The sequence below is a fragment of the Lagenorhynchus albirostris genome, chromosome 8 (genome assembly GCF_949774975.1).
Source record: "Lagenorhynchus albirostris chromosome 8, mLagAlb1.1, whole genome shotgun sequence".
Taxonomy (NCBI): domain Eukaryota; kingdom Metazoa; phylum Chordata; class Mammalia; order Artiodactyla; family Delphinidae; genus Lagenorhynchus; species Lagenorhynchus albirostris.
The window spans coordinates 31,669,827-31,696,198 of record NC_083102.1 but is presented as its reverse complement, the minus strand read 5'-3'; the positions used below and the strand labels follow the sequence as shown (position 1 = coordinate 31,696,198).

Sequence of the window (26,372 nt, the reverse complement as noted above, 5' to 3'; positions counted from 1 at the left end):
AAACATTTCTATTGCGCCCCAAATTCCCATCTTTCCCACTTAATCTTCCATTCTTACACCTGGGTCCAGGCAACCATTGATCTGCTTCCTGTCATCATAGATGAAGGTTCTCTTTAAGTTTTATATCAATGGAATTATATTTTTGTATTCTTATATCTGGCTTCTTTCACTCATGGTAATTATTTTTGAGGTTGATCCACGTTGTTGGTGTGGTCTAGTCCTTTGTATTGTTGTGTGGTATCCCATTGTGTGGATGTACTGTAACGTTCTTAGCCATTCTCCTGTTGATGGACTTCTGGGTTGTTTCCATTTTGAGGCTATTAGGAATAAAGCTGCTGTGAACATTTATGTAAAGTTCTTTGTGTAGATACATTTTCATCTCTCTGGAGTAAATATTTTAGGAGTAGCATTTACTGATATGAAGGGCTTAGAGGTCACACAACCAGAAAGACACCATGCCTGGATTAGCATTTAATTATTCATCTACTGACTTCTCTTCAGGATCCATTCCATTGGACCAGTGATTTTTACACTTGTAGAGCACCAGGACTCTTTCACATGAAATACTGCTCAAAATACCCATTAAAGAAACCAGACTAAAGTGATGTAGACAGGCTCCTCGGAAAGTTCAGATAGTCCTTTTTTGGCTGTTAACCTGCTAAGCACCCACGCTCTTCTCGTGGAACCCCTTTGCAAAGTGCTGCACCACTTTGGCTACTTCTTGAGAGCAGAGTCTGGGCCTCTTGAGGTCTAGTCCTTAAACATCTTTTTGTTTTTTTTTTTTGAAGTTTATGATTAAATGTCCTTTTTTTTAACATCTTTATTGGAGTATAATGGCTTTACAATGGTGTGTTGGTTTCTGCTTTAAAACAAAGTGAATCAGTGGTACATATATATATGTCCCCATATCTCTTTCCTCTTGTGTCTCCCTCCCTCCTACCCTCCCTATCCCACCCCTCTAGGTGGTCACAAAGCACCGAGCTGATCTCCCTGTGCTATGTGGCTGCTTCCCACTAGCAATCTGTTTTATGTTTGGTAGTATATGTATGTCCATGCCACTCTCTCACTTTGTCCCAGCTTACCCATCCCCCTCTCCATATCCTCAAGTCCATTCTCTAGTAGGTCTTTGTCTTTATTCCCATCTTGCCCTAGGTTCTTCATGGCTTTTTTTTTTAGATTCCATATATATGTGTTAACACACAGTATTTGTTTTTCTCTTTCTGACTTACTTCACTCTGTATGAAAGATGCTAGGTCCATACACCTCACTACAAATAACTCAGTTTCGTTTCTTTTTATGGCTGAGTAATATTCCATTGTATATATGTGCCACATCTTCTTTATCCATTCATTTGTTGATGGACACTTAAGTTGCTTCCATGTTATGGCTATTGTAAATAGAGCTGAAATGAACATTTTGTGCATGACTCTTTTTGAATTATGGTTTTCTCAGGGTTTATGCCCAGTAGTGGGCTTGCTGGGTCCTATCGTAGTTCTATTTTTAGATTTTTAAGGAACCTCCATACTGTTCTCCATAGTGGCTGTATCAATATACATTCCCACCAACAGTGCAAGAGGGTTCCCTTTTCTCCACACCCTCTCCAGCATTTATTGTTTGTAGATTTTTTGATGATGGCCATTCTGACCAGTGTGAGATGATATCTCATTGTAGTTTTGATTTGCATTTCTCTAATGATTAATGATGTTGAGCATTCTTTCATTTGTTTGTTGGCAATCTGTATATGTTCTTTGGAGAAATGTCTATTTAGGTCTTCTGTCCATTTTTGGATTCGGTTGTTTGTTGTTTTGATATTGAACTACATGAGCTGCTTGTAAATTTTGGAGATTAATCCATTGTCAGTTGCTTCATTTGCAAATATTTTCTACCATTCTGAGGGTTGTCTTTTGGTCTTCTTTATGGTTTCCTTTGCTGTGCAAAAGCTTTTAAGTTTCATTAGGTCCCATTTGTTTATTTTTATTTCCATTTCTCTAGAAGCTGAGTCAAAAAGGATCTTGCTGTGAGTTATGTCATAGAGTGTTCTGCCTATGTTTTCCTTTAAGAGTTTTATAGTGTCTGGTCTTTAATCCATTTTGAGTTTATTTTTGTGTATGGTGTTAGGGAGTGTTCTAATTTCATTCTTTTACATGTAGCTGTCCAGCTTTCCCAGCACCACTTATTGAAGAGGCTATCTTTTCGCCATTGTATATTCTTGCCTCCTTTATCAAAGATAAGGTGGCCATATGTGCATGGGTTTACCTCTGGGCTTTCTATCCTGTTCCATTGATCTATATTTCTGTTTTTGTGTCAGTACCAAAATGTCTTGATTACTGTAGGTCTGTAGTACACTCTGGAATCTGGGAGCCTGATTCCTCCTGCTCTGTTTTTCTTTCTCAAGATTGCTTTGGCTATTCGGGGGTCTTTTGTGTTTCCAAACAAATTGTGAATTTTTTTGTTCTAGTTCTGTGAAAAATGCCAGTGGTAGTTTGATAGGCATTGCATTGACTCTGTAGATTGCTTTGGGTAGTAGAGTCATTTTCACAATGTTGATTCTTCCAATCCAAGAACATGGTATATCTCTCCATCTATTTGTATCATCTTTAATTTCTTTCATCAGTGTCTTATAATTTTCTGCATATGGGTCTTTTGTCTCTTTAGGTAGGTTTATTCCTAGATATTTTATTCTTTTTGTTGAATGGTAAATGGGAGTGTTTTCTTAATTTCACCTTCAGAGTTTTCATCATTAGTGTATAGGAATGCAAGAGCTTTCTGTGCGTTAATTTTGTATCCTGCTACTTTACCAAATTCATTGATTAGCTCCAGTAGTTTTCTGGTGGCAGTTTTAGGATTCTCTATGTATAGTATCATGTCATTGGCAACAGTGACAGCTTTACTTCTTTTCCTATTTGGATTCCTTTTATTTCCTTTTCTTCTCTGATTGCTGTGGCTAAAACTTCCAAAACTATGTTGAATAATAGTGGTGAGAGTGGGCAACCTTGTCTTGTTCCTGATCTTAGTGGAAATGGTTTCAGTTTTTCACCATTGAGGACAATGTGGCTTGGGTTTGTCATATATGGCCTTTATTATGTTGAGGCAAGTTCCCTCTATGCCTACTTTCTGGAGGGTTTTTTTTTTATCATAAATGGATGTTGAATTTGTCGAAAGCTTTCTCTGCATCTATTGAGGTGATCATATGGTTTTTCTCCTTCAATTTGTTAATATGGTGTATCACATTGATTGATTTGCATATATTGAAGAATCCTTGCATTCCTGGGATAAACCTCACTTGATCATGGTGTATGATACTTTTAATGTGCTGTTGGATTCTGTTTGCTAGTATTTTGTTGAGGATTTTTGCATCTATGTTCATCCGTGATATTGGCCTGTAATTTTCTTCCTCTGTGACATCTTTGTCTGGTTTTGGTATCAGGGTGATGGTGGCCTCGCAGAATGAGTTTGGGAGTATTCTTCCCTCTGCTATATTTTGGAAGAGTTTGAGAAGGATGGGTATTAACTCTTCTCTAAATGTTTGATAGAATTCGCCTTTGAAGCCATCTGATCCTGGGCTTTTGTTTGCTGGAAGATTTTATATCACAGTTTCAATTTCAGTGCTTGTGATTGGTCTCTTCATATTTTCTATTTCATCCTGGTTCAGTCTCAGAAGGTTGTGCTTTTCTAAGAATTTGTCCATTTCTTCCAGATTGTCCATTTTATTGCCATCTAGTTGCTTGTAGTAATCTCTCATGATCCTTTGTATTTCTGCAGTGTCGGTTGTTACTTCTCCTTTTTCATTTCTAATTCTATTGATTTGAGTCTTCTCCCTTTTTTCTTGATGAGTCTGGCTAATGGTTTATGAATTCTGTTTATCTCCTCAAAGAACCTGCTTTTAGTTTTATTGATCTTTGTTCTTTTTTCCTTCATTTCTTTTTCATTTATTTCTGATCTGATTTTTATGATTTCTTTCCTTCTGCTAACTTTGGGGATTTTTTGTTCTTCTTTCTCTAATTGCTTTAGGTGTAAGCAATTTCTCTAATTGCTTTAGGTTGTTTATTTGAGATGTTTCTTGTTTCTTAAGGTAGGATTGTATTGCTATAAACTTCCGTCTTAGAACTACTTTTGTTGTATCCCATAGGTTTTGGGTCATCGTGTTTTCATTGTCATTTGTTTCTGTGTATTTTTTGATTTCCTGTTTGATTTCTTCAGTGATCTCTTGGTTATTAAGTACTGTATTGTTTAGCCTCCATGTGTTTGTATTTCTTACAGAGTTTTTCCTGTAATTGATATCTAGTCTCGTAGCATTGTGTTTGGAGAAGATACTTGATACGATTCCATTTTCTTAAATTTACCAAGGCTTGATTTGTGACCCAAGATATGATCTATCCTGGAGAATGTTCCATGAGCACTTGACAAGAAAGTGTATTCTGTTTTTGGATGGAATGTCATACAAATTTTAATTAATTCCATCTTGTTTAATGTATTATTTAAAAGCTTGTGTTTCCTTATTTATTTTCATTTTGGCTGATCTGTCCATTGGTGAAAGTGGGGTGTTTAATTCCCCTACTATGATTGTGTTGCTGTCAATTTTCCCTTTTATGGCTGTTAGTATTTGCCTTATGTATTGAGGTGCTCCTATGTTGGGTGCATAAATATTTACAATTGTTGTATCTTCTTCTTGGATTGATCCCTTGATCATTATGTAGCGTCCTTGTCTCTTGTAATAGTCTTTGTGTTAAAGTCTATTTTGTCTGATATGAGAATTGCTACTCCAGCCTTCTTTTGATTTCCATTTGCATGGAATATCTTTTTCTATCCCCTCACTTTGAAGTGGGACTCTTGTAGACAGCATATATACGTGTCTTGTTTTTGTATCCATTCAACCAGTCTTTGTCTCTTGGTTGGAGCATTTAATCCACTTACATTTAAGGTAATTATCGAAATGTATGTTCCTATTACCATTTTCTTAATTGTTTGGGTTTGTTATTGTAGGTCTTTTCCTTCTCTTGTGTTTCCTGCCTAGAGAAGTTCCTTTAGCATTTGTTGTAAAGCTGGTTTGGTAATGCTGAATTTTCTTAGCTTTTGCTTGTCTGTAAAGGTTTTAATTTCTCCATCCAATCTGAATGAGATCCTTTCTGGGTAGAGTAATCTTGGTTGTAGGTTTTTCTACTTCATCACTTTAAATATGTCCTGTCCCTTCCTTCTGGCTTGCAGAGTTTCTGCTGAAAGATCAGCTGTTAACCTTATGGGGATTCCCATAAGGTTAAGGTTATTTGTTGTTTTTCCCTTGCTGCTTTTAATATGTTTTCTTTGTATTTAATTTTTGATAGTTGATTAATATGTGTCTTGGTGTGTTTCTCCTTGGATGTATCCTGTATGGGACTTTCTGTGCTTCCTGGACTTGATTAACTATTTCCTTTCCCATATTAGGGAAGTTTTCAACTATAATCTCTTCAGATATTTTCTCAGTCCCTTTCTTTTTCTCTTCTTCTTCTGGGACCCCTATAATTTGATTGTTGGTGCGTTTAATGTTATCCCAGAGGTCTCTGAGACTGTCCTCAATTCTTTTCATTCGTTTTTCTTTATTCTGCTCTGCAGTAGTTATTTCCACTATTTTATATTCCAGGTCACTTATCCGTTCTTCTGCCTCAGTTATTCTGCTATTGATCCCTTCTAGAGAATTTTTAATTTCATTTATTGTGCTGTTCATCACTGTTTTCTTTGCTCTTTCATTCTTCTAAGTCCTTGTTAAACATTTCTTGTATTTTCTCCATTCTATTTCCAAGATTTTGGATCATCTTTACTATCATTATTCTGAATTCTTTTTCAGGTAGACTGACTATTTTCTCTTCACTTGTTTGGTGTGGTGGGTTTTTACCTTGCTTCTTCATCTGCTGTGTGTTTCTCTGTCTTCTCATTTTGCTTAACTTACTGTGGTTGGGGTCTCTTTTTCCAGGCTGCAGCTTCGTAGTTCCTGTTGTTTTTGGTGTCTGTCCCCAGTGGCTAAAGTTGGTTCAGTGGGTTGTATAGGCTTCCTGGTGGAGGGGACTGGTGCCTGTGTTCTGGTGGATGAGGCTGGATCTTGTCTTTCTGGTGGGCAGGTCCACCTCTGGTGGTGTGTTTTGGTGTGTCTGTGACCTTATTATGATTTTAGGCAGCCTCTCTGCTAATGGGTGGGGTTATGTTCCTGTCTTGCTAGGTGTTTGGCATAGGCTGTCCAGCACTGTAGCTTGCTGGTCATTGAGTGGAACTGAGTCATAGCATTGAGAGCGAGGTTTCTGGGAGCTTTTCGCCATTTGATATTACGTGCAGCTGGGAGGTCTCTGGTGGACCAGTGTCCTGAACTTGGCTCTTCCCTGACACCTGGCTGGAGCACCAAGAGCCTGTCATCAACATGGCTCAGAATAAAAATGAGAAAAAAAAAGAAAGAAAGAAAGGAGAAGATAAAATGAAGTAAAATAAAATAAAAAATTATTTAAAAATTTTTTTAAAATAATAAATAAAAGAAAGAAAGAAGAGAGCAACCAAACCAAAAAAGAAATCCACCAATGATAACAAGTGCTGAAAACTATACTAAAAACAAAACAAAACAAAAAAACAGAACCCTAGGACAAATGGTAAAAGCAAAGCTATACAGACAAAATCACATACAGAAGCATACACATACACACTCACAAAAAGAGAAAAAGGGGAAAAAAATATATATCGTTGCTCCCAAAGTCCACCTCCTCAATTTGGGATGATTCGTTGTCTATTCAGGTATTCCACAGAGGCAGGGTACATCAAGTTGATTGTGGAGATTTAATCTGCTGTTCCTGAGGCTTCTGGGAGAGATTTCCCTTTCTCTTCTTTGTTTGCACAGCTCCTGGGGTTCAGCTTTGGATTTGGAACCACCTCTGCATGTAGGTCGCCTGAGGGCGTCTGTTCTTCGCTCAGACAGGATGGGGTTAAAGGAGCAGCTCATTAGGGAGCTCTGGCTTACTCAGGTCAGGGAGAGGGAGGGGTACGAATGCAGGGCGGCAGAGGCCAGCGTGACGTTGCACCAGCCTGAGGTGCGCCGTGTGTCTCCCGGGGGAGTTGTCCCTGGATCACTGGACCCTGGCAGTGGCGGGTTGCACAGGCTCCTGGGAGGGGAGGTGTGGACAGTGACCTGTGCTTGCACACAGGTTTCTTGGTGGCAGCAGCAGCAGCTTTAGTGTCTCATGCCTGTCTCTGGGGTCCGCGCTGATCGCCGCAGCTCTCGCCCATCTCTGGAGCTCCTTAAGCGGCGCTCATAATCCCCTCTCCTCACGCACCAGGAAACAGAGAGGCAAGAAAGTCTCTTGTCTCTTTGGCAGCTCCAGGTTTTTTCCCGGACTCCCTCCCAGCTAGCTGTGGTGCACTAGCCCCCTTCAGGCTGTGTTCACGCCACCAACCTCAGTCCTCTCCCTGCGCTCCGACCGAAGCCCGAGCCTCAGCTCCCAGGCCCGACCCGTCCCAGCGGGTGAGCAGACAAGCCTCTCGGACTGGTTAGTGCTGGTCGGCACCGATCCTCTGTGCGGAAATCTCTCCGCTTTGCCCTCTGCACCCCGTTGCTGCGCTCTACTCCGTGGCTCGGAATTTCCCCTGCTCCGCCACCCACAGTCTCCACCCGCGAAGGGGCTTCTAGTACGTGGAAACCTTTCCTCCTTCATAGCTCCCTCCCACTGGTGCAGGTCCCGTCCCTATTCTTTTGTCTCTGTTTTTTCTTTTTCCTTTTGTCCTACCCAGGTACGTGGGGAGTTTCTTGCCTTTTGATTGGTCTTCGGTCTTCTGCCAACGTTCAGTAGGTGTTCTGTAGGAGTTGTTCCACATGTAGATGTATTTTTGATGTATTTGTGGGCAGGAAGGTGATCCCCATGTCTTACTCTTCTGGCATTTTGAAGCCCCTCTACATTCTTTTTTTATATTCTTTCCCATTATGGTTTATCATAGGATATTGAATATAGTTCTCTGCACTATACAGTAGCACCTTGTGGTTTATCATTCTGTATATAATAGCTTCCATTTGCTAACCCTGACCTCCCACTCCATCCCTCCCCCAACCTCCTCCCTCTTGGCAACCACAAGTCTGTTCTCTCTGTGAGTCTGTTTCTGTTTCGTAGATAGGTTAATTTGTGTGATATTTTAGATTCCACATATAAGTGATATCATATGGTATTTGTCTTCTGTTTCTGACTTACTTCACTTAGTATGATAATCTCTAAGTCCATCCATGTTGCTGCAAGTGGCATTATTTCATTCTTTTTTATATTCCATATATGTACCACATTTTCTTTATCCATTCATCTGTTGATGGACACTTAGTTTGTTTCCATGTCTTGGCTATTGTGAATAGTGCTGCTATGAACATGGGGGGTGCATGTATCTTTTTGAATTAGAGATTTGTCTGGATATATGCCAAGGAGTGGGATTGCTGGATCATATGGTAATTCTATTTTTAGTTTTCTGAGGAACTTCCATACTGTTTTCCATAGTGGCTGTACCAACTTAAATTCCCACCAACAGTGTAGGAGGGTTCCCTTTTCTCCACACCCTTTTCAGCATTTGTTATTTGTAGAGTTTTTAATGATGGCCATTCTGACCAGTGTAAGGTGGTACCTCATTGCAGTTTTGATCTGCATTTCTCTAATAATTAGCAATTTTGAGCATCTTTTCATGGGCCTATTGGCCCTTTGTGTGTCTTCTTTGGAGAAATGGCTATTTAGGTCTTCTGCCCATTTTTCGATTGGTTTCTTTGTTTTTTTGTTGTGTTGTATGAGCTGTTTGTATATTTTGGAAATTAATCCCTTGTCGGTCACATCATTTGCAAATATTTTCTCCCATTCTGTAGGTTGTCTTTTCATTTTGTTTATGAGTTTCTTTACTGTGCAGAAGGTTGTAAGTTTTGATTAGGTCTCATTTGTTTATTTTTGCTTTTATTTCTATCATTTTGGGAGACTGGCCTAAGAAAACACTGGTGTGATTTACATCAGAGAATGTTTTGCCTATGCTCTCTTCTAGGGGTTTTATGGCATCATGTCTTATGTTTAAGTCTTTAAGCCATTTTGAATTTATTTTTATGTATGGTGTGAGGGTGTGTTCTAACATCATTGATTTATATGTGGCTGTCCAACTTTCCCAACACCATTTGCTGAAGAGACATTCTTTTTCCCATTGTATATTCTTGCCCCCATTGTTGAAGATTAATTGTCTGTAGGTGTGTGGGTTTATTTCTGGGCTTTCTATTCTGTTCTATTGGTCCATATGTCTGTTTTTGTGCCAGTACCATGCTGTTTTGATTACTGTAGCTTTGGAGTATTGTCTGAAGTCTAAGGGTTATGCCTCCTGCTTTGTTGTTTTTATTCAGGATTGCTTTGGCAATTCTGAGTCTTTTATGTTTCCATATAAATTTTAGGATTATTTGTTCTATTTCATTGAAAAATATCATGGGTAATTTGACAGGGATTACATTAAATCTGTAGATTGCTTTGGGTAGTATGGCCATTTCAACAATATTCTTCCAATCCAAGAGCATGGGATAGCTTTCAATTTCTTTGAATCATCTTCAATTTCCTTTATTAATGTTTCATAATTCTTAGTGTTTAAGTCTTTCACCTCCTTGGTCAGGTTTATTCCTAAGTATTTCATTTTGGGGGGGTGCAATTTTAAAAGGTATTATTCTTTTACATTCCCTTGCTGATATTCAATGGTTAATGTAAAGAATTGCTGTTGTATGTTAATCTTGTATCCTGCTACCTTGCTGAATTCATTGATCCATTCTAGTAGTTTTTTTGTGGAGTCGTTAGGGTTTTCTATATATAGTATCATATCATCTGCATATAATGACAATTTTACTTCTTCCCTTCTGACTTGGATACCTTTTCTTTCTTTTTCTTGTGTGATTGTTGTGGCTAGGACTTCCAGTACTATGTTGAATAGAAGAAGTGAGAGGGGGCATCCTTGTCTTGTTCCAGATTTTAGCAGGAAGGCTTTCAGCTTTTCGCCTTGGAGTATTATATTGGCTGTGGGTTTGTCATTGATAGCTTTTATTATGTTGAGATATGTTCCCTCTATACCCATTTTGATGAGTTTTTTTATGATGAATGGATGTTGAATTTTGTCAAATGCATTTTCTGCATCTGTTGAGTTGATCATGTGTTTTGTTGTTGTTGTGCTGGGTCTTAGCTGCAGCACGTGGGTTCCTTAGTTGCAGCTAGCTGGCTTCTTAGTTGTGGCATGTGAACTCTTAGTTGTGGCATGTGAACTCTTAGTTGTGGCATGCATGTGGGATCTAGTTCCCTGACCAGGGATTAAACCTGGGCCCCCTGGGTTTGATTGGGAGCACAGTCTTAACCACTGTGCCACCTGGGAAGTCAAGATCATGTGGTTTTTACCTTTTCTTTTGTTGGTATGGTGTATCACATTGATTGATTTGTGTATGTATTACCATCCTTGTGAACTTGGGATGAATCCCACTTGGTCATGGTGTATTATCTTTTTTATGTATTGTTGGATTCAGTTTGCTAATATTTTGTTGAGAATTTTTGCATCTATATTCATCAGAGATATTGGCATGTGATTTTACTTTTTAGTAGTGTCGTTGTCTAGTTTTGGTATCAGGGTGATGGTGGCTTCATAGAATGTCTTTGGGAGTGCTCCTTCCTCTTCAATCTCTTGGAAGAGTTTGAGAAGGATTGGTATAAGTTCTTTGAATGTTTGGTAGAATTTGCCTGTGAAGCCATCTGCTCCTGGACTTTTGTTTGTAGGGAGTTTTTTGATTACATATTCTATTTCACTTCTAGTGATTGGTCTGTTCAAGTTGATAGGGGGTACGCAGATGCAGAGGCTGGTGCCGGGTTCTGGGGTTCTCGGTAGTGGTGATGGCTCACGCACACCCCTGGAGCATGCAGTGGGAGCAGAGGTGGCTTGTGACCTCTCCTGGAGTCTGCGAGAGTATTTTTAATTTTTGAGGAACCTCCATACTGTTTTCCATAGTGGCTGCACCAATTTACATTCCTACCAACAGTGCCTAAGGGTTCTCTTTTCTCCATATCCTTGCCAACACTTATCTCGTCTTTTTGATGATAACTATTCTAACAGGTATAATGTGATATCTCACTGTGGTTTTGATTTGCATTTTCCTTATGAGTCGTGATGTTGAGCACCTTCTCATGGACCTGTTGGCCCATCTGTATGTCTTCTTTGGAAAAATGTCTATTTAGATCCTCTGCCTGTTTTTAATTGGATTGTTTGGTTTTTTGCTGTTAAGTTGTATGAGTTTTTAAAATATGTTTTGGGTATTATTCCCTTATCATATATATATGATTTGCAAATATTTTCTTCTACTTTATAGGTTGGGTTTTCCTTGTGTTGGTTTCCTTTCCAGTGCAGAAGGTTTTTGGTTTTTATTTTGTCCCCCTTGTTGATTTTTGCTTTTGCCTTTACTTTTGGTGTCGGATCAAGAAAATCATCACCAAGACCAATGTCAAGGAGCTTACCCCCCTATGTTTTCTTCTAGGAGTTTTATGTTTGCAGGTCTTACATTCAAGTCTTTAATCCATTTTGAGTTAATTTTTGTGTATGGTGTAAGATAGTGGGTTTAGTTTCATCCTTTTCCATGTAGCTGTCCAGTTTTCCTAACAGCATTTATTAAAGAGACTGCCCTTTCCTCATTGTATATTCTTGGCATCTTTATCAGAAATTGTCCATATATGCATGGGTTTATTTCTGGGCACTCTATTCCATCGATCTGTGTCTGTTTCTATGCCAGCACTATACTATTTTGATTTGTTATAGCTAATATAGTTTGAAATCAGGAAGCATGACACTTCCAGCTCTGTTCTTTCTCAAGACTGCTTTGTCTATTCAGGGTCTTTTGTGGTGCCACACAAATTTTAGGATTGTGTGTTCTATTTCTGTGGAAAAAAAACATTGGAATTTTGATAGTGATTTCACTGAATCTGTAGGTTGCTTTGGGTACTAGGGACATTTTAACAGTATTAATTTTTTAATTTCTAAGCACAGAATCTCTCTCCATTTATTTGTGCCTTCTTTAATTTCTCTCATCAATGCCTTTTCAGTGTACAGGTCTTTTACCTCCTTGGTTAAATTTATTCCTAGGTATTTTATTCTTTTCGATGAAATTGTAAATAGGATTGATTTCTTAATTTCTCTTTCTGACATATTCTTGATTTCCTCAAAATATAATCCAAGTAACCTTTTTTTGGATATGTTTAGCTGATGTCGTCCCTTATTAAGGTATCAGAATGTGTATGAACAACTATCAGGATTTCTGAGTTTCCTATTGTACTTTTCTTTCTGGGAACAAGAAAAATCCTCTATTTTTTCTTCCAGTGAAGACATTGACACCTAGAGATATTACATGTTGTCTTAGCCTTGTGGCCAGAACCTACAGCACATGACTCTTGATAGTCAAGTGTTATCTTCACTATTAAAGACAGAATAGATATGGTGTGTAACTCATATCCTCTCTTCATATATTTCCATAGTCCTCTCTTTCAAATCAACAATGGCATCTTGGTCTACAACTCAACTATTTATTCACAGTAAAAACCAAATTAAACTAACAGGATTATCTATTCACTAACTTACTCCTTTGACATCTGAGGGATGTTCTCTGAGAAAAATGTTACAGAAGGAGTCAGATAGAATTCAGAAAGTATCACATAACTTCATAGAGTAAGTTTTGTGTAATGGCTCATAGTTGTTAAGAACAGGTGCCTAAGTCAGGTGTTGGCTAGGTCAACTGAACTTAAGTTGCATTAAGTATTTATTGCACAGAAAAAAATATTATGGAAATTCAGCCTTGTCTATCAAAATTGGCTTTTTTCATTATCAGATTTTGACACATCTACTAGTTTTTCTTTTACATAGGCAACTGCAAAATGTGTTACCTTGATGATGAGGTTCTCCTAAATAGACAACATAAAGGAAAATAAAATTTGCTAATGTTTTATATTAATTTCCAATTAGCTATTTCCATCTGTTAGGTGTTTCACACAACTGTAGTAAAATCTGATGCTCATAATACAGCTGTTAGTCGTTGCTTGTGAATTGATTACAACTTGAAAAGACGTTGGATTGCCACAGAGTTCTGGGACATAATTTATTACTTTTTATGTATGAGGGGAGTAACTAGGAACACTATATTACCTCATTTTAATGCTCATGGATAACTTGTAGGGTTGTCATGTCCTATTTAACTATTGTGAAACCTGGGTCAAAGAGATCAGGTAACTTGTCTTAGGTCACACAGCTAGTAAATGTTAGTGCTTAATTCAGTCCCAAGGCTGTTTATCACCAAAGAACTTTTTACCCCCAAAGCACCCCGACCCTCACCACTAGGTTCCATTATACCGTAGTGACTTTCAAAGACTTTTGGACATGACCCACAGAAAGAGTTATGCTTTACATCACAATCCAGTGCCTACATCCATGTACCTACATAATAGAAACAAAATCTTCACAAATAGTTCATTTATTGACTGTGATACCATGATATGTACTCTGACACTTTCTATTCTATCCTATTTTCAAAAAAATGGTACTTGTGACCCACTCAATTGATAAAATGAGCAATTACTAGGTCTCTATCTGTATTTTGAAAGCTCCTGATCTAAATGCCTTTAGACATCTTCCAGTCTACCACCCAATTATAAAAAGTATATGTGTTGAATTTTACTAATGGATCAGTTACTAGAGGTCATCTTAATAATATATTCCAAATTTTTTCTCTTCTCTGGTCCTTGAATACACTAATGAGATCCTTATCTTCAGAAAAGCTGCTAATATAAAGCACAATGCCTTATCACTAAAAAATCAAATACGACACAATCTAAGAAGGTGTATGTAAGCAGGAGGAAACACGTTAGAGCCACCTCATCTATGTATGTTGGTCTATGATATCAAGAGCATTGAGTTTTGTTCCCAAGATTAATGTCTTTTTGTGAAAACACTTGAGAGTATCAAATACCACCAGGGTACCAAGAATTTGAGTCCAGCTCAAAGGCGTTATTGTGTTCAAGCCTATTTCCTCCAGCCTCTCTCTCCTATCTATCTACCCTCTGGCCCTTGCTCTAGTTTCATCTCCCTGTCCATGAGGTCCATGCTGTACAACCAAGGATTGCAGAGATGAAGGCTGACAGGTACTGGAATTGATCTCTTCCCTGACCCTTCCTCTACTTCACCCCATGTGGCCTAATCTTCACTATACATTTTTTAAAGATACTTGCAAAGTGTAATATAGTTTCAATGCACATGTATATACTTTAATGTAAATAACCATTCTGGCCAAGAAAGGACTTTCAGTATTCTCAGTACTCAAATGACTCTTGGTATATAATTATACTTTATTTTTGTATGTATGAAAAAATTTTTTTCAATGAGCACCTAATTCCTAGAGCTCCACTGAAATGTTTTAGTTTAGTTTAAACCAACTGATACTTTCTAACAAGTGTGAGTCTTTCTCTGAACATCTACTGAAATACCAACATGGAGGACCAGTTTTACAAATGTCCTTAAATTGAACACAAATATCTTTTGCATGGATAAACTACTAGGAGCGATAGAAACTACAGCAAAATTATTTCACTAATTCAATATTTTATTTGGTGTCAAGGCATATTAAATTTTTGAGTTAAGTCATTTCATTAGTGAAACAAACCGTCTAGAAAATATTATCCATTGTGCCACTAGAATTGAAGAGGAGTTAAGTCTCATTTATTGAAGCATTTACTTTTTTATATCCACTTAGGTATAAAACTTTTGTTAAGAAAGATAACACTTTTTATTGCATTATATAATTTCATATTTTACAGGCGTCAATAATGCAAATTCATAAGCATAAATATACATGATGCAACCATTAAAAGATTTAAAACTGGAAACTAGAATTTTAACAGGCAAAATACTTAAAAATACTTAATATGGCTTTTAAGAAAAGTAACTGTTGAGAAATGATTTGTTATTGCCCCATTCTAGCCATTTCTCATCAAGTGAACATAAAATTATGATCTCTTTAAAATGGTACTTGTTATCTAAGCCAATGTTGCATACATGTAGTATGCAATGATTCAGGCTTTCTTAAATATACATATGTACATATATATAGATATACAGTACACAGACAGTTGTTTTAATACCCCTGAACATCTTGAGTAAAACTATTATGACTTTTCTATTATAAAACTACTTGAAAAGTGGGTATAACTTCTTGGTATTGCAGTTCAATCCTACAGAACTGAAAAAAAAAACCCTAAATGTTGATTATAAATACACTTTACAAAAAACTGAATAGTGGTCCTGCACTCATACTTTATATTGCAGTGAAAACATGTGATTCATTTAAAGGTATTTACATCTTGTCCTTGGTTTCTGTGTGAAATATACAGAAGAATGAGAATATTGTAGGCAGGCCTATTTGTTAGGTTTTTCTACTTGTTCATTTTTGTGTAAGTTTCAAATCTTCTTTTGAATTGTTTATTTCTATTTGCCTTGTATTACTGCTGCTGCTGCTTCTTTTGGTGTTCTGGGAACACTGGGTGACTTTACTTCTAGGAACAGGAAGAAAAGATTTAACTCTTGAAACACCCAACTCAGTCTTTGATTTACTGTTGCTGCATTCGGTCGCTTGATGGCTGCTGAGAGGACTGACCTCCTGTAAGAAAGGCAAACAAAATAGCTTGTCAATTTGACATTGTTCCCAACTTCTGTGATCAGTCCTAACTTCCTCCTCTCTGTCCCTGAACACGCAGGTAGGAGTTTCTCTCTTAAGTTCAGTTCTCATGAAAAAATGAACAAAAGACAATGGAGGGGAGAAGCTGAATGCTTAATGTCTTATAGACCCACTGGCTGATTTTCATTAGGTCCTTTGTGGTATCACAAAACTTATAGACCCACTGGCTGATTTTCATTAGGTCCTTTGTGGTATCACAAAAGTGCTAGACACAGGAGTCAATGAATCGAGTGCCAGAATCCGGGGTCTCCTCACCAGCTGGAGCTGTATGAAGTCCTAGGCCTGAGGAAATCAAACTGGACTACTCCAACCATCTTTAAGCAGTTCTACAATTCAACTCTTTCACCTTGAGCACGTCACTTAATGCTTCTGCCTTTAGATCTAATTGGACTATTACTCAACACATATTTTGAATGTTTAAAAGACAGACAAACACTGTTCTAGGTGCTCGGCTTACAGTAGAGAACGTAAAAGAGCACCATCCTTGCTCTGATGGAGCTTCTGCTGTAGTGAATTAAAGTTCCTGCATAGCAATTCTCTACGACTAAGGAGCTCAAGATCTTCCATTCTTGGAAACTGCATGCTCTTGTCTTCCTAGTGTTTCAGAACTCTTCTGGACCTGGTCTAGGTCTCTCATTTTGCCCCCGAGGAACCAGAGTTGGATAGCGAGCAACCAGAGTTGGATAGGTGAGAGTGATGATGCTGGGATAAGACCTTTTACTCATGCTGTTTTCCCTGATCTTGAGTTCACTTGGGTAGGCCTCACTTCATGTTTGCCAGGTGGCAGAACTGAACTCAAGTGAGTATGGGCTATGACAGGTGAAGAGGAAAGGGTTCCATGGGAAGAAGGAAGGGTGAAGATGGGTATGTTGTTGAAATAGTAAATTACATGTAAAAATAAGTTAAGGACGTTTAAGGACATATTTGGAAAGAAATGGGGTGGAAAATAAGGAGGATGAGAGATCAGAGGTATGTGTTGGAGAGTGGGTCTAAGCCCTGGCTGCACATGAGAATCACCAAGGAGCTTTTAAAAACCCCAACGTCCAGGTTGTACCTTGGACCAATTACATCAGAACCTCTAGGGCATGTGGTCCAGGTACCGGGGATTGGGAAAAAAAAAATCCTCAAGTGGATTTCATTATGCCACCAGAATGAGAACTTCTGCTTTAGGGGGTTTAATTTGCATCTTAATGAGAAGAAAACATTTATTAGTATCTACTCTCCTGGTGATTTAAATCTGTATTTATGTAAATTGTTTAAGAAGACTGGCTGACATGCTACCTGATTAAATAGGCCCCTCTCTGGCCGCATAGGAGAAAGTGATTTCAACTAACACAGACAGCTCTTACTTCTAAAGGGAATTACTTCCTGATAGTAGAAGAGACTGGGCATCTAACCAAGAAATGCTCGCTGAGTTTCTCACAGTAGAAGAGGTATGAGCCTGTGAAGCTCTCAGGAGGCTGGCAAATGCCAAATGAGTATACTTCACCCTCTGCTGGCAGGTTCTGAGAAGAACATCTAGCCACGGGGAACAGTCCTCACAATGCGTTCAGTGGGCAAAGCAAGAGGGGGCAGCTGTCCTCCTAATACCCGCATCAAACCGCACATTTAAAAAACTCTATGGTTCTTTCTGAAGAGCCCAGAAAGTATAAAATGATCCATTTTTTAAAAAGGTCCCTTTTAAAACAAAGCTTAGCCTCCCTTCAGTACTATTTTTCTGGACAGTACCTCATGGTAGCAACCCAATATGGTCCTGTGACAGAGAAAAAGAGGCACAAAACTGTCTTCATTATCCAACAGCTGCCACTCACTACCAGTCAACCTTTTTATATAGGAAAGTGACTGGGCCCTGTGGACAAAGAGTGGCTCATTGCACCCCTTCCCACTGGCTGCTGCGCAAGGAATCCTGAAGAGGGGTCCTGGAAGCCCAAGAAAGGTGTTCTGAACCCCAGCTCCTGAACAAATATTTTCCAGCCAGAATTCTCCACAGGGACCCCAGGTCACCTCCTTAGTCATCCTCCCTTACCTGCTCTCCAAACTATGCTTTTGCTGTGCTTCTAAACTGTTCCCAATTGGGGGAAAAAAGCAAATACTATACAGAGTAAGCCAGACAGGTCATGCTCTTCTTCACAGATCATCATGTTATGTATTTTTTTATACAAGAACTCAGCCTTGTTAATATTCCCCGCAACACACACAGCTTCCGCGTAACTAATCAGGACTGAAACCTACCGAAGCTGTGAGAGCAGGGGCAGGGAAGCCCAGGGCTGTCTGGTGATCAAAGGAGGGTTAATAATGTAATTCTGCTTTCTGCACTCCCTCCCCCCCACAACAGGTCTGTGTCAGCTGCCATGCGAGGGGGTGAGAACAGGATGTGAACCACAATCGACATGGCTTGGTGAGCTTACAAAATATGCATCCTCATAAAATCACTACCGGATAAGAAGTAGTTTTATTGTTTCTATTCACCCAGGAGTACCATGCTGGGCCATCTCAACTCTTGGCATTTATTAACCAATCGTATAAGTTATTTCAAGAGGTTGAGGAACTCTATTGGAATCCTGGCTCTTCTATTTGACATTCTGATTTGTTTCTAAAAGAAAGTCTCTCACTGAAACATGCATGATATGGCAAGTTAAAGTAAACCAGAATGAGATTTTTTGTGTGTGTGTAGATCTTTATCATCACTCAGCACTTTGCTAAAATTAACTCTAGTTTTCCAAAATAGTGCTCAAATGAAATTCAATATCCCATTTTAAAATACAGCAACAGAAGACAGAAATCTAGTTTCGGCATAAACAAATGAAAACAAATGGAAAAGACACCCAAAATTCTGGCATCAAATAGAAGGAAAAAGAATGCTTTTCTATGTGATTCTTTCAAGCTATTATCCAAACAATTTTTCTAACCTTGATTACCTTAGAGAACACTTTTGCCTTTATCCTATTTATTTCCCAACTATGGTTTAAAAGTAACTGTGATGCACATTGAAAGATTTGTGAAGTCAAATTCCACAACAGTCCTTCTTTGTCCCATTTTGGAGGGAAAGGGGACACTTACCTTTTGTGACACTGGCATTCTTGGATTATTAACAGTTGCTGAAAATGCAGGGTGGTTTCCTGAACGATCAAACCTCCCTAACTCATCCCCGGAATCAGCAATCTGGAAGATACACAGTTTATCAAGTCACCGTGGAAAACCCACAACAGAAGTGGGATCCTTCTCTTACTGTCAGAAGCTCTACAGAACAGACCTGCAAGTCCCATAATGTTCATACGAAGACCTGAAGTCTTCATGTGAAACTAACGGCAAATGCATGAGACATAACCTCTAAGGAAAAAGTCTTTTAAAGTCAGAAGAAGACAACCAGATGAGCCCTATTAAAAAAAAAAAATCACTTGGCACAAAATGAAAGGATATAAAATTTGCAAGATTTTCATTGTTACCTTATTTTTCCAGAGGTTAAGTATTTCGACGCATTTGCAGCAACATTAAATAAGCTAGTCAGTTCTACTTTGGCCAGAGATTAGGACTGTCTAAATACAATAGGTGAGTCTTTGGGCGGAAGCTGCACCAGTTATAACTACCTTCTTATGCTCCCTTTCAAGTAAAAGGCATTTATCAAGGAAGTTTGGTCAAATTTGCTGCAGATATCAGGTGCCAAAACAGGTTGAACTTGATGCTGTTAATGCTTCGAGATTTTGGGCCACTGATTTCCGGATTTGGATCTCAAATTTCACAGCTTGAAGACTTTGACTAAACAGATTACACAGGCCACTTATTTTTATTTGTAAGGAAAGTTGCCATTCCATCCAGAACACAAGGCTGCTGTAATGCTCTCTTACTGACTGGTGACTTATGGGCCAAAGTTAGGAATACGAAAAGGAAAAGGATGTATTGGTGTAATTTGTGGTAACGCAATGAACACCTCAGGTTTTTCAGAGAAGGTGTGCTACATAGAGCTCCCTTATTGTAGAAGGAGTATTTTGGAAGAAAGAGCTTTTCTAAGCAAGGTAAGGGATGTTCTGATTTGGAGCATTAACATGCTATTGGATGAGGAATTTCTGGCGGGGAGTGAGAGTTATGACGTGGCTCTAAGAAGTCTCTCGAATGCTGGGTGGAACCATTCAATGTCCTCCCCCAAGCGTCCTGCTTACCTTGCTTATATCAGATTCAGACTTGCTGGAGCACATGCTCTGAAGTTCCGTGACAAGGTCCGCTTCATCATCCGAACCCAGAGAGAGTCTTTGATCCAAATTCAACGCCAAAGATAGATCATTCTCTAGAGACCTAAAAAGTTTTTAACATCCTTTAAAGGCATCCATCAATGTCACGCAACAACCCACTCCCACCCACTCCCGCTGGACCTTGAAAACTCCCACTTAAAATTCTCAATAGGGTAAAGTTTTACTACACAAAGAAATCTACTTGCACTTAAAACATTCCAGTCTTACTCCTCCCTCTTCTTCTCTGTCTCCAAAGATAAAGCTAAGACACTGTGTGCAGGGGGCAGTGTGATAATGGAGTAAATAGGAATTTACCACATATTAGCAATATGACCACAGGTCAGGTTTTCTTTTTGTCCTCAACACCTCACTCAGTTCCTGGGTTCCCTTCTCTCTAACAAATTCCTTATACCTACAACATAGAGTTATTACAAATATTATATAGGCTGTTGAATACAACAGATCTAACAGTGGACCCGGCAGAAACAAGCATGTGATGCAGATTCAATGACCCCCTCACCCCCTTCTGTAATTCTGTGAACCAGGGCACAGGGTCCTAAATGCTACCTGCCAAGTGATTGAGCACACAATTTACTGGGCTACACTGGGGACCTATTTACAAACTACCAAGCATTTTTATTCTATGATAAATAATTCCTTATTTCAGCTTGCTTACAAGTTTGGAGGTATAATCAACAATTCCCTAGGAGCAACATAAGAAAAAAAATAAGTCATGCTAGGTTTCTGTAAATCTATCATTAAAAAAAAAAACGGGGCTTCCCTGGTGGCGCAGTGGTTGAGAGTCCGCCTGCCGATGCAGGGGACGCAGGTTTGTGCCCCGGTCCAGGAAGATCCCACATGCCGCGGAGTGGCTGGGCCCGTGAGCCATGGCCACTGAGCCTGCGCGTCCGGAGCCTGTGCTCCGCAACGGGAGAGGCCACAACGGTGAGAGGCCCGCGTACCACAAAAAAAAAAAAAAAAGGTCATCTAAAAAGTCTGTTTAAAAGTTCACAAGTGCAGGATGTTACAATATCTTTGTCAAATGCATTAATAATAACTATCAAATTTGGTACAAAATGAAGCCAATGATAAAAGCAAAATAGGCTAAGAAACTTTAAGAAATTCATAGTTGCACAGACTAATCATGAGAATGTGTATTGTTTGTTATGAGTTAAATCTACAAGGGAAACTTACTTTTGTTTTGACAGAGAAGCATTCCTGTTACAATTCAGCTGTAATATAGTCTTATTTTTGATACCTGTTTAAAGAAAAAAAATGTAATCACATTTCAACAGAATGTCCCTGTGCATCTTGAACTCTGTATTTAAAAGAAACAGGCTATGGACTCTGCTGTATTTTCATATTGTTTTTGGATTAAATCCATCTCTTGAAGCCCTGTGGAAGGTCAGGGAATGACCAACAACCTCATGTATTGATATATTTATGACTAAAGACGGTACAACTCACACCACCTGAGGCTCAATTCAGGAATCCTGAACTCTGGTTTCATCAATGGACCCTATTCTAACCAGTCAAGCCCCCACATCCTTAGGGCTTTGTTCTCAAAGTACCTAAAAAGGGGTTAATACGTGCCTTTTGATGATGGTAATTTCCCTTTCTCTCCCTTTGTTTGCCTTCCATGTTACTGACTAGTTACTGACTGTAGATCTGAAGCAGTTTTTGATGTCTGGGCCCCATGATATATTACAGTGTGGGTGGCCTTGGTGTGTAGAAATTTAACTTTTAATTGCTTTGCGTTTTACGGAAAACAAAATAGGAACAGTATACAAAAAGTCACAGCATTAAAACAAATACTGCATATCACACCAATGTTCTTCAAACTGCGTATTTCAACGCATTTAAAAAAACAAACAATAGGAAATATCAGATTGCACAGGTTGCAGTAAATATATAAATTTGTACCAGTTATAGATACATGCAAATGCATAGGTTTGTGTGTACTGGTCAGGCTTTAAAATATATTTCTCACTATGGGTTACGGTCAAAAAAGTTTGAGAAACACTAAAACATTTTAGACTCAAAATGTCTTTCTATAATACACACTGTAATTTTATAAGTTCATTAACACAGTTGCTTCTGAGTTAATTCTAAAATTGTACGAATGGTGCTAGCACAGATTAATCTCTAAAGAATGATTTTGAAAAGTAAGTCGAATTTGATATATCCTGATTAAAAGCAGATCATCAAAGAATCTCTGTATATTTCCTCATCCATACTTTTGTCATTGTCAGAAAGCAATGACTAGTAGGTTTCCCCTAATTACCATGTAAGTGCACAGCCTTGGGCCCTGCTCTCCAGAAGCCTGTGACCAACCCCTCAGCCTTGGTTTAGGTCAGGAAATAAAAAGGCTGTGTCTTTATTAAATTTTATGAGTTTCCACAGTGGTCTGCATGGAATGCAAAAGGGTTCTATTTTTGGTTTTTTTCTTTTTTAAACCAATGATGTCAAAAAATCAAAAATCAACCCAAACATGGTTGTAATAATTTTATATTTTATTTTATTTTTGCCGTACACGGGCCTCTCACTGTTGTGGCCTCTCCTGTTGCAGAGCACAGGCTCCGTACGCGCAGGCTCAGCGGCCGTGGTTCACGGGCCTAGCCGCTCTGCGGCATGTGGGATCTTCCCGGACCGGGGCATGAACCCGTGTGCCCTGCATCAGCAGGCGGACTCTCAACCACTGCGCCACCAGGGAAGCCCTGTTGTAATAATTTTTATATCAAATGTAATTATTAGAAAAAGTTACTATTATAAAAAAAATAAAAACTAGAGGCATGTCCACCTTTGGTCCTTAACCAATCAGTGGTTCATGCACCTAAACACTGGCCAATGCATTTTATAAACCTCTGCGTTGAAGTCAGTGTAAACCATGGTTGCACACAATTTTATTCATCGACGTTTTCATGTTTCAAAGAATATTTGATATATCCAATAGCTGTACAACTAGTAATTATTTTAAAAATATAAATGAATTTAAAATAATTTATAAGTCAATTTTGCCTGATACAGTCTGCCAAGTTAGACTTACTTCCATAATATTGTTTTAAGTTCATATTCACTTTATGGATTTTGTCTGTCAACTCTGAAGTATTGATATATATTGACAATGCTTATTGTTCAGGAAAGCAGCTGGTCCTGAGCCCTAAAGGAATTCTAATGCACTTGGAAATGATACAGTGAAGAGCCTGCACGGGTGTCCTTCTTTGAGTGCCATGCATTATTATGAGTGGCACAGACTGAAGAAAACAGCATTGGACTCGCCAGGAACGAAAACAGGGATTGCAGAACCCCCCGTTTGTAGAAGTGAATTGGAGCAGGTAACCAAGGGTTTCTGAGCCTCAGTTTTGCTCTCTGTAAATGGAGATGATAATCCTCCTCGTAGAGCCCTTCTGGATACTCTCAAGGGATCAACAGGTAAAAGGTATAATCCTTGTTACAGAAAGTCATCTGAGGGAGACTCTTTGCTCTACTGGGGGGCTAGAGTCTCATGACTTTATTCCCTGAATCAAACACTCTAACTTTAGGAAGTAAGGGCAAGCCTTTGGGATCAGAATGTATCCCATTATAAATACATAAAACTTATCTTTACAATGAGAGTTTATATTTTTTTTCAGTGACTGTCCATTCAGTCATTTAAAAAAGTGCTCACAATTTATTTTCACATACTTGGGGTAATTACAGAACTCTGGCATGTACTGATATGGTTAAAACCATATTAAATTTTTATTAAAAATCAATATAAGCTTCAATATAAAAATATAGTAATAAAAGCAACTTTTTCTGCTCTAAGAAAGATTTTAGGCATCATATTCTTTTATTTAGCAACCCCATTGCTGTCAACTTGCCATAAAATTACATAAAACAGAACATTTTGGGGTGCAAGGGGGCTCCTGAAGACCTCAATTACATGTAACAGAAATCCACAATGCATATGAGGTTGGAACATCTTTTCAAATATGATTGCCTTTAGGGAGGACATTTAAAATTTGTACAACTGATTATGCTATTATCAAAGCCAAAAGGAAGAGGTCTAATAATTTATTAGAATGTAAACTTTATGAGGGGAGGTATTTTTATCTCCTGTTTTCACTGCTCTATTTCCAGTGCTTAGAATAAAACTTGGTACACAGTACATCCCATGTATGAAAAAAATGTGTAAAGCTGACTGACTCACTTGTAAAGACCTTAAACTGGTATCAAATACATCTATAACACATACTTCTAAAAATTTAAGGTTGGCTTAGGAATGCATATTGGCATATTTCTTTCCTTTTATGTGTCAATTTGTATTACATAAATATAATTGTGTGCATCCCAAGAAAATCAAATTAATAAAAAGCAGATGACCATTAACATGGTAAAGATTTAATTTCAGAATTCTAGTATGAAAGATTATTTTTTCAGGTAGGGGGCTCTCAAATATTTTTGGAGTGTAACTACCACGTGTTTTATTCCATGAAAATATGTATCTGAAATACTCAGAATTTTGCTTTGTTGAATGCAGAGTGATAAAAATAAAGCACGTTTGCATTCAGAAACCACCTCATGGATGCCCACATACGTGTGGGTGACATGCCTGCCCCCCTTACCTTCCTCACTCAGGTCCGGCTTGTTCCAGGTGGGTGAAGAGAACCGGCCAGACTTCTTGCGAGGACTGGTGCTCACCTTTCTCCAGGCACCACTCTCTTTCTTCTTGCTGCAACTGTTGTAACTTGAAACTATGGATAAAGGGAAACTTCCTCCTTTGAAATCAGCTGTATGCTGGTCTAGCTCTGAAATAGCATAAACCATGTTTTGTCAAAAGGACAGAAGCAATAATGCAGTTTCAGAGTCGAGTAAAATCCAACATTTCCAATACTTAAAGAAATAGCCTCTTCAAAATCACAGGCCTGTAATACCCAAGCAGGCGTTTTGTCAACCAGCAAACTTTACTTTGAAGTCTGGTATTTAAACATGAGCCAGTAATGAAAAAATAGAGAGTTCTAAAGCTGTGTTGTGCAACATCCATTACATGGAGATAATTTCTCTCATTACAAAGAGAGAAAATAGAGCACCCTAAAAACAAATTCAAGCAAGCATTACATAAGAGTGTGAATTTCCTCTCCTCCCAGCGTGAACCCACATACCTGCTCTCTGGAGGGGACAGCCATGCAGAACAGCTTTATTAAGCAAGATGCTGAGAGCAGCTCTAACCACAGCCTGCTGTCCCTGGCTAGGGTTTTTAGTTGTTTGCCCAAGGCTGGGTTGTCTTTTCACAGAGGCTCTTGACAATATTGCTTCTTGAACTCTGGGTGCAATGACAGCATTCCACAGCTTAGACATCCACCTTCCGAGAGAGGAGTGGGTTTCACAGTTAGGACCAAACCTCTCAGGAATCACACACAACTCTACGGGGAACAGGTTGGAAGACTGTGCAACAAAACCTAAGTGTTTCTACGGACAGGCTACCTTTCCCAGGTCATTTTGGAATACGTGAAATTATCCAACACCAAAGTAGTTTGAATTTGCCTTAAAAATACAATGTATTTCAAATGAAACTGCTAACATGTCGCTCACATTTTTCTTTATAAGATCCTGGAGAGCTGGAGTGTTGAATGCACAAATAAAATTAAATATATGGAAAGGGAAAAAAATACATGGAAAACTTTATAGACTAAAGAAGTCTGGAAAAAGATTTCCTGAAAGTCTGTGTCTAAATAGCTTAAGCTTATTTGCCATTTTCCTTAATAAGACGCATATATTGTATTTTAGTATTTCTGCAATTGGGATACATTTTATGATCCCTGGCAAATTAAATCTGCCTGCCCCAAGGCAGGGGCTCAGCGTCTGCACGTGGTGGGTTAGCCCTGTAGAGAGGGGATGGGATCAACCAGCCACGGCCTCAGGTGGACTCTTTGCATTAATAGCTGTAGCTGCTGCGGGACTTCAGCCCAAACGTGGAGCACTTAGTGCCAATCAAATTCCTTCAAAAAAGATTACACTTTGTTGCAGCATTAAAAAACAGTTAATACAGTTAAAGGCTGTAGACAAAACTCCATCTCCCAGAATAGGAAAGTTTTCAAAGTTATTAGATACTGACATAAGCCTTTCCAGACCCTTAAAACTATTTACGCAGTATCAAGCATCTATTGTCAGCTGCTCTGTTAATGTCTAGTGACACGTAATTCAGGGGGAAAAAAAGTACACAGGAAAAAAAAGTACTCCTAAAGGTGCTGAAGGGGTAAAGATGACATAACCCTTGGCTAAAACAATATATAGTTTTTTTAAAAAGGCAGCTCCTTAATATGGCTGTTGGGAGCTAACTCTCCGTGGCATTTCTGTACCTCTTGTGTCAGCTGTTGCTCTGGATTATCTTTTCAAGGCTGTTTTACTATCGTAAACCG

General features: G+C 38.6%; 1 protein-coding gene across 1 annotated transcript in view; it reads right to left on the bottom strand.

Moving 5' to 3' along the window:
- Positions 1 to 14,633: 14,633 nt before the first annotated feature.
- CTTNBP2 (cortactin binding protein 2) overlaps positions 14,634 to 26,372 on the bottom strand; it is a 156,169-nt gene continuing 144,430 nt past the window's right edge. Inside the window, exons 18-23 of the mRNA XM_060156004.1 lie at positions 25,116 to 25,315; positions 24,579 to 24,761; positions 21,166 to 21,229; positions 19,903 to 20,035; positions 18,806 to 18,907; positions 14,634 to 15,667 (exon numbers count right to left, since the gene is read on the bottom strand). Of these exons, the coding sequence (XP_060011987.1) occupies positions 15,452 to 15,667; positions 18,806 to 18,907; positions 19,903 to 20,035; positions 21,166 to 21,229; positions 24,579 to 24,761; positions 25,116 to 25,315 (898 nt within the window). The 3' untranslated portion in view covers positions 14,634 to 15,451. The remainder of the gene's footprint in view (positions 15,668 to 18,805; positions 18,908 to 19,902; positions 20,036 to 21,165; positions 21,230 to 24,578; positions 24,762 to 25,115; positions 25,316 to 26,372) is intronic.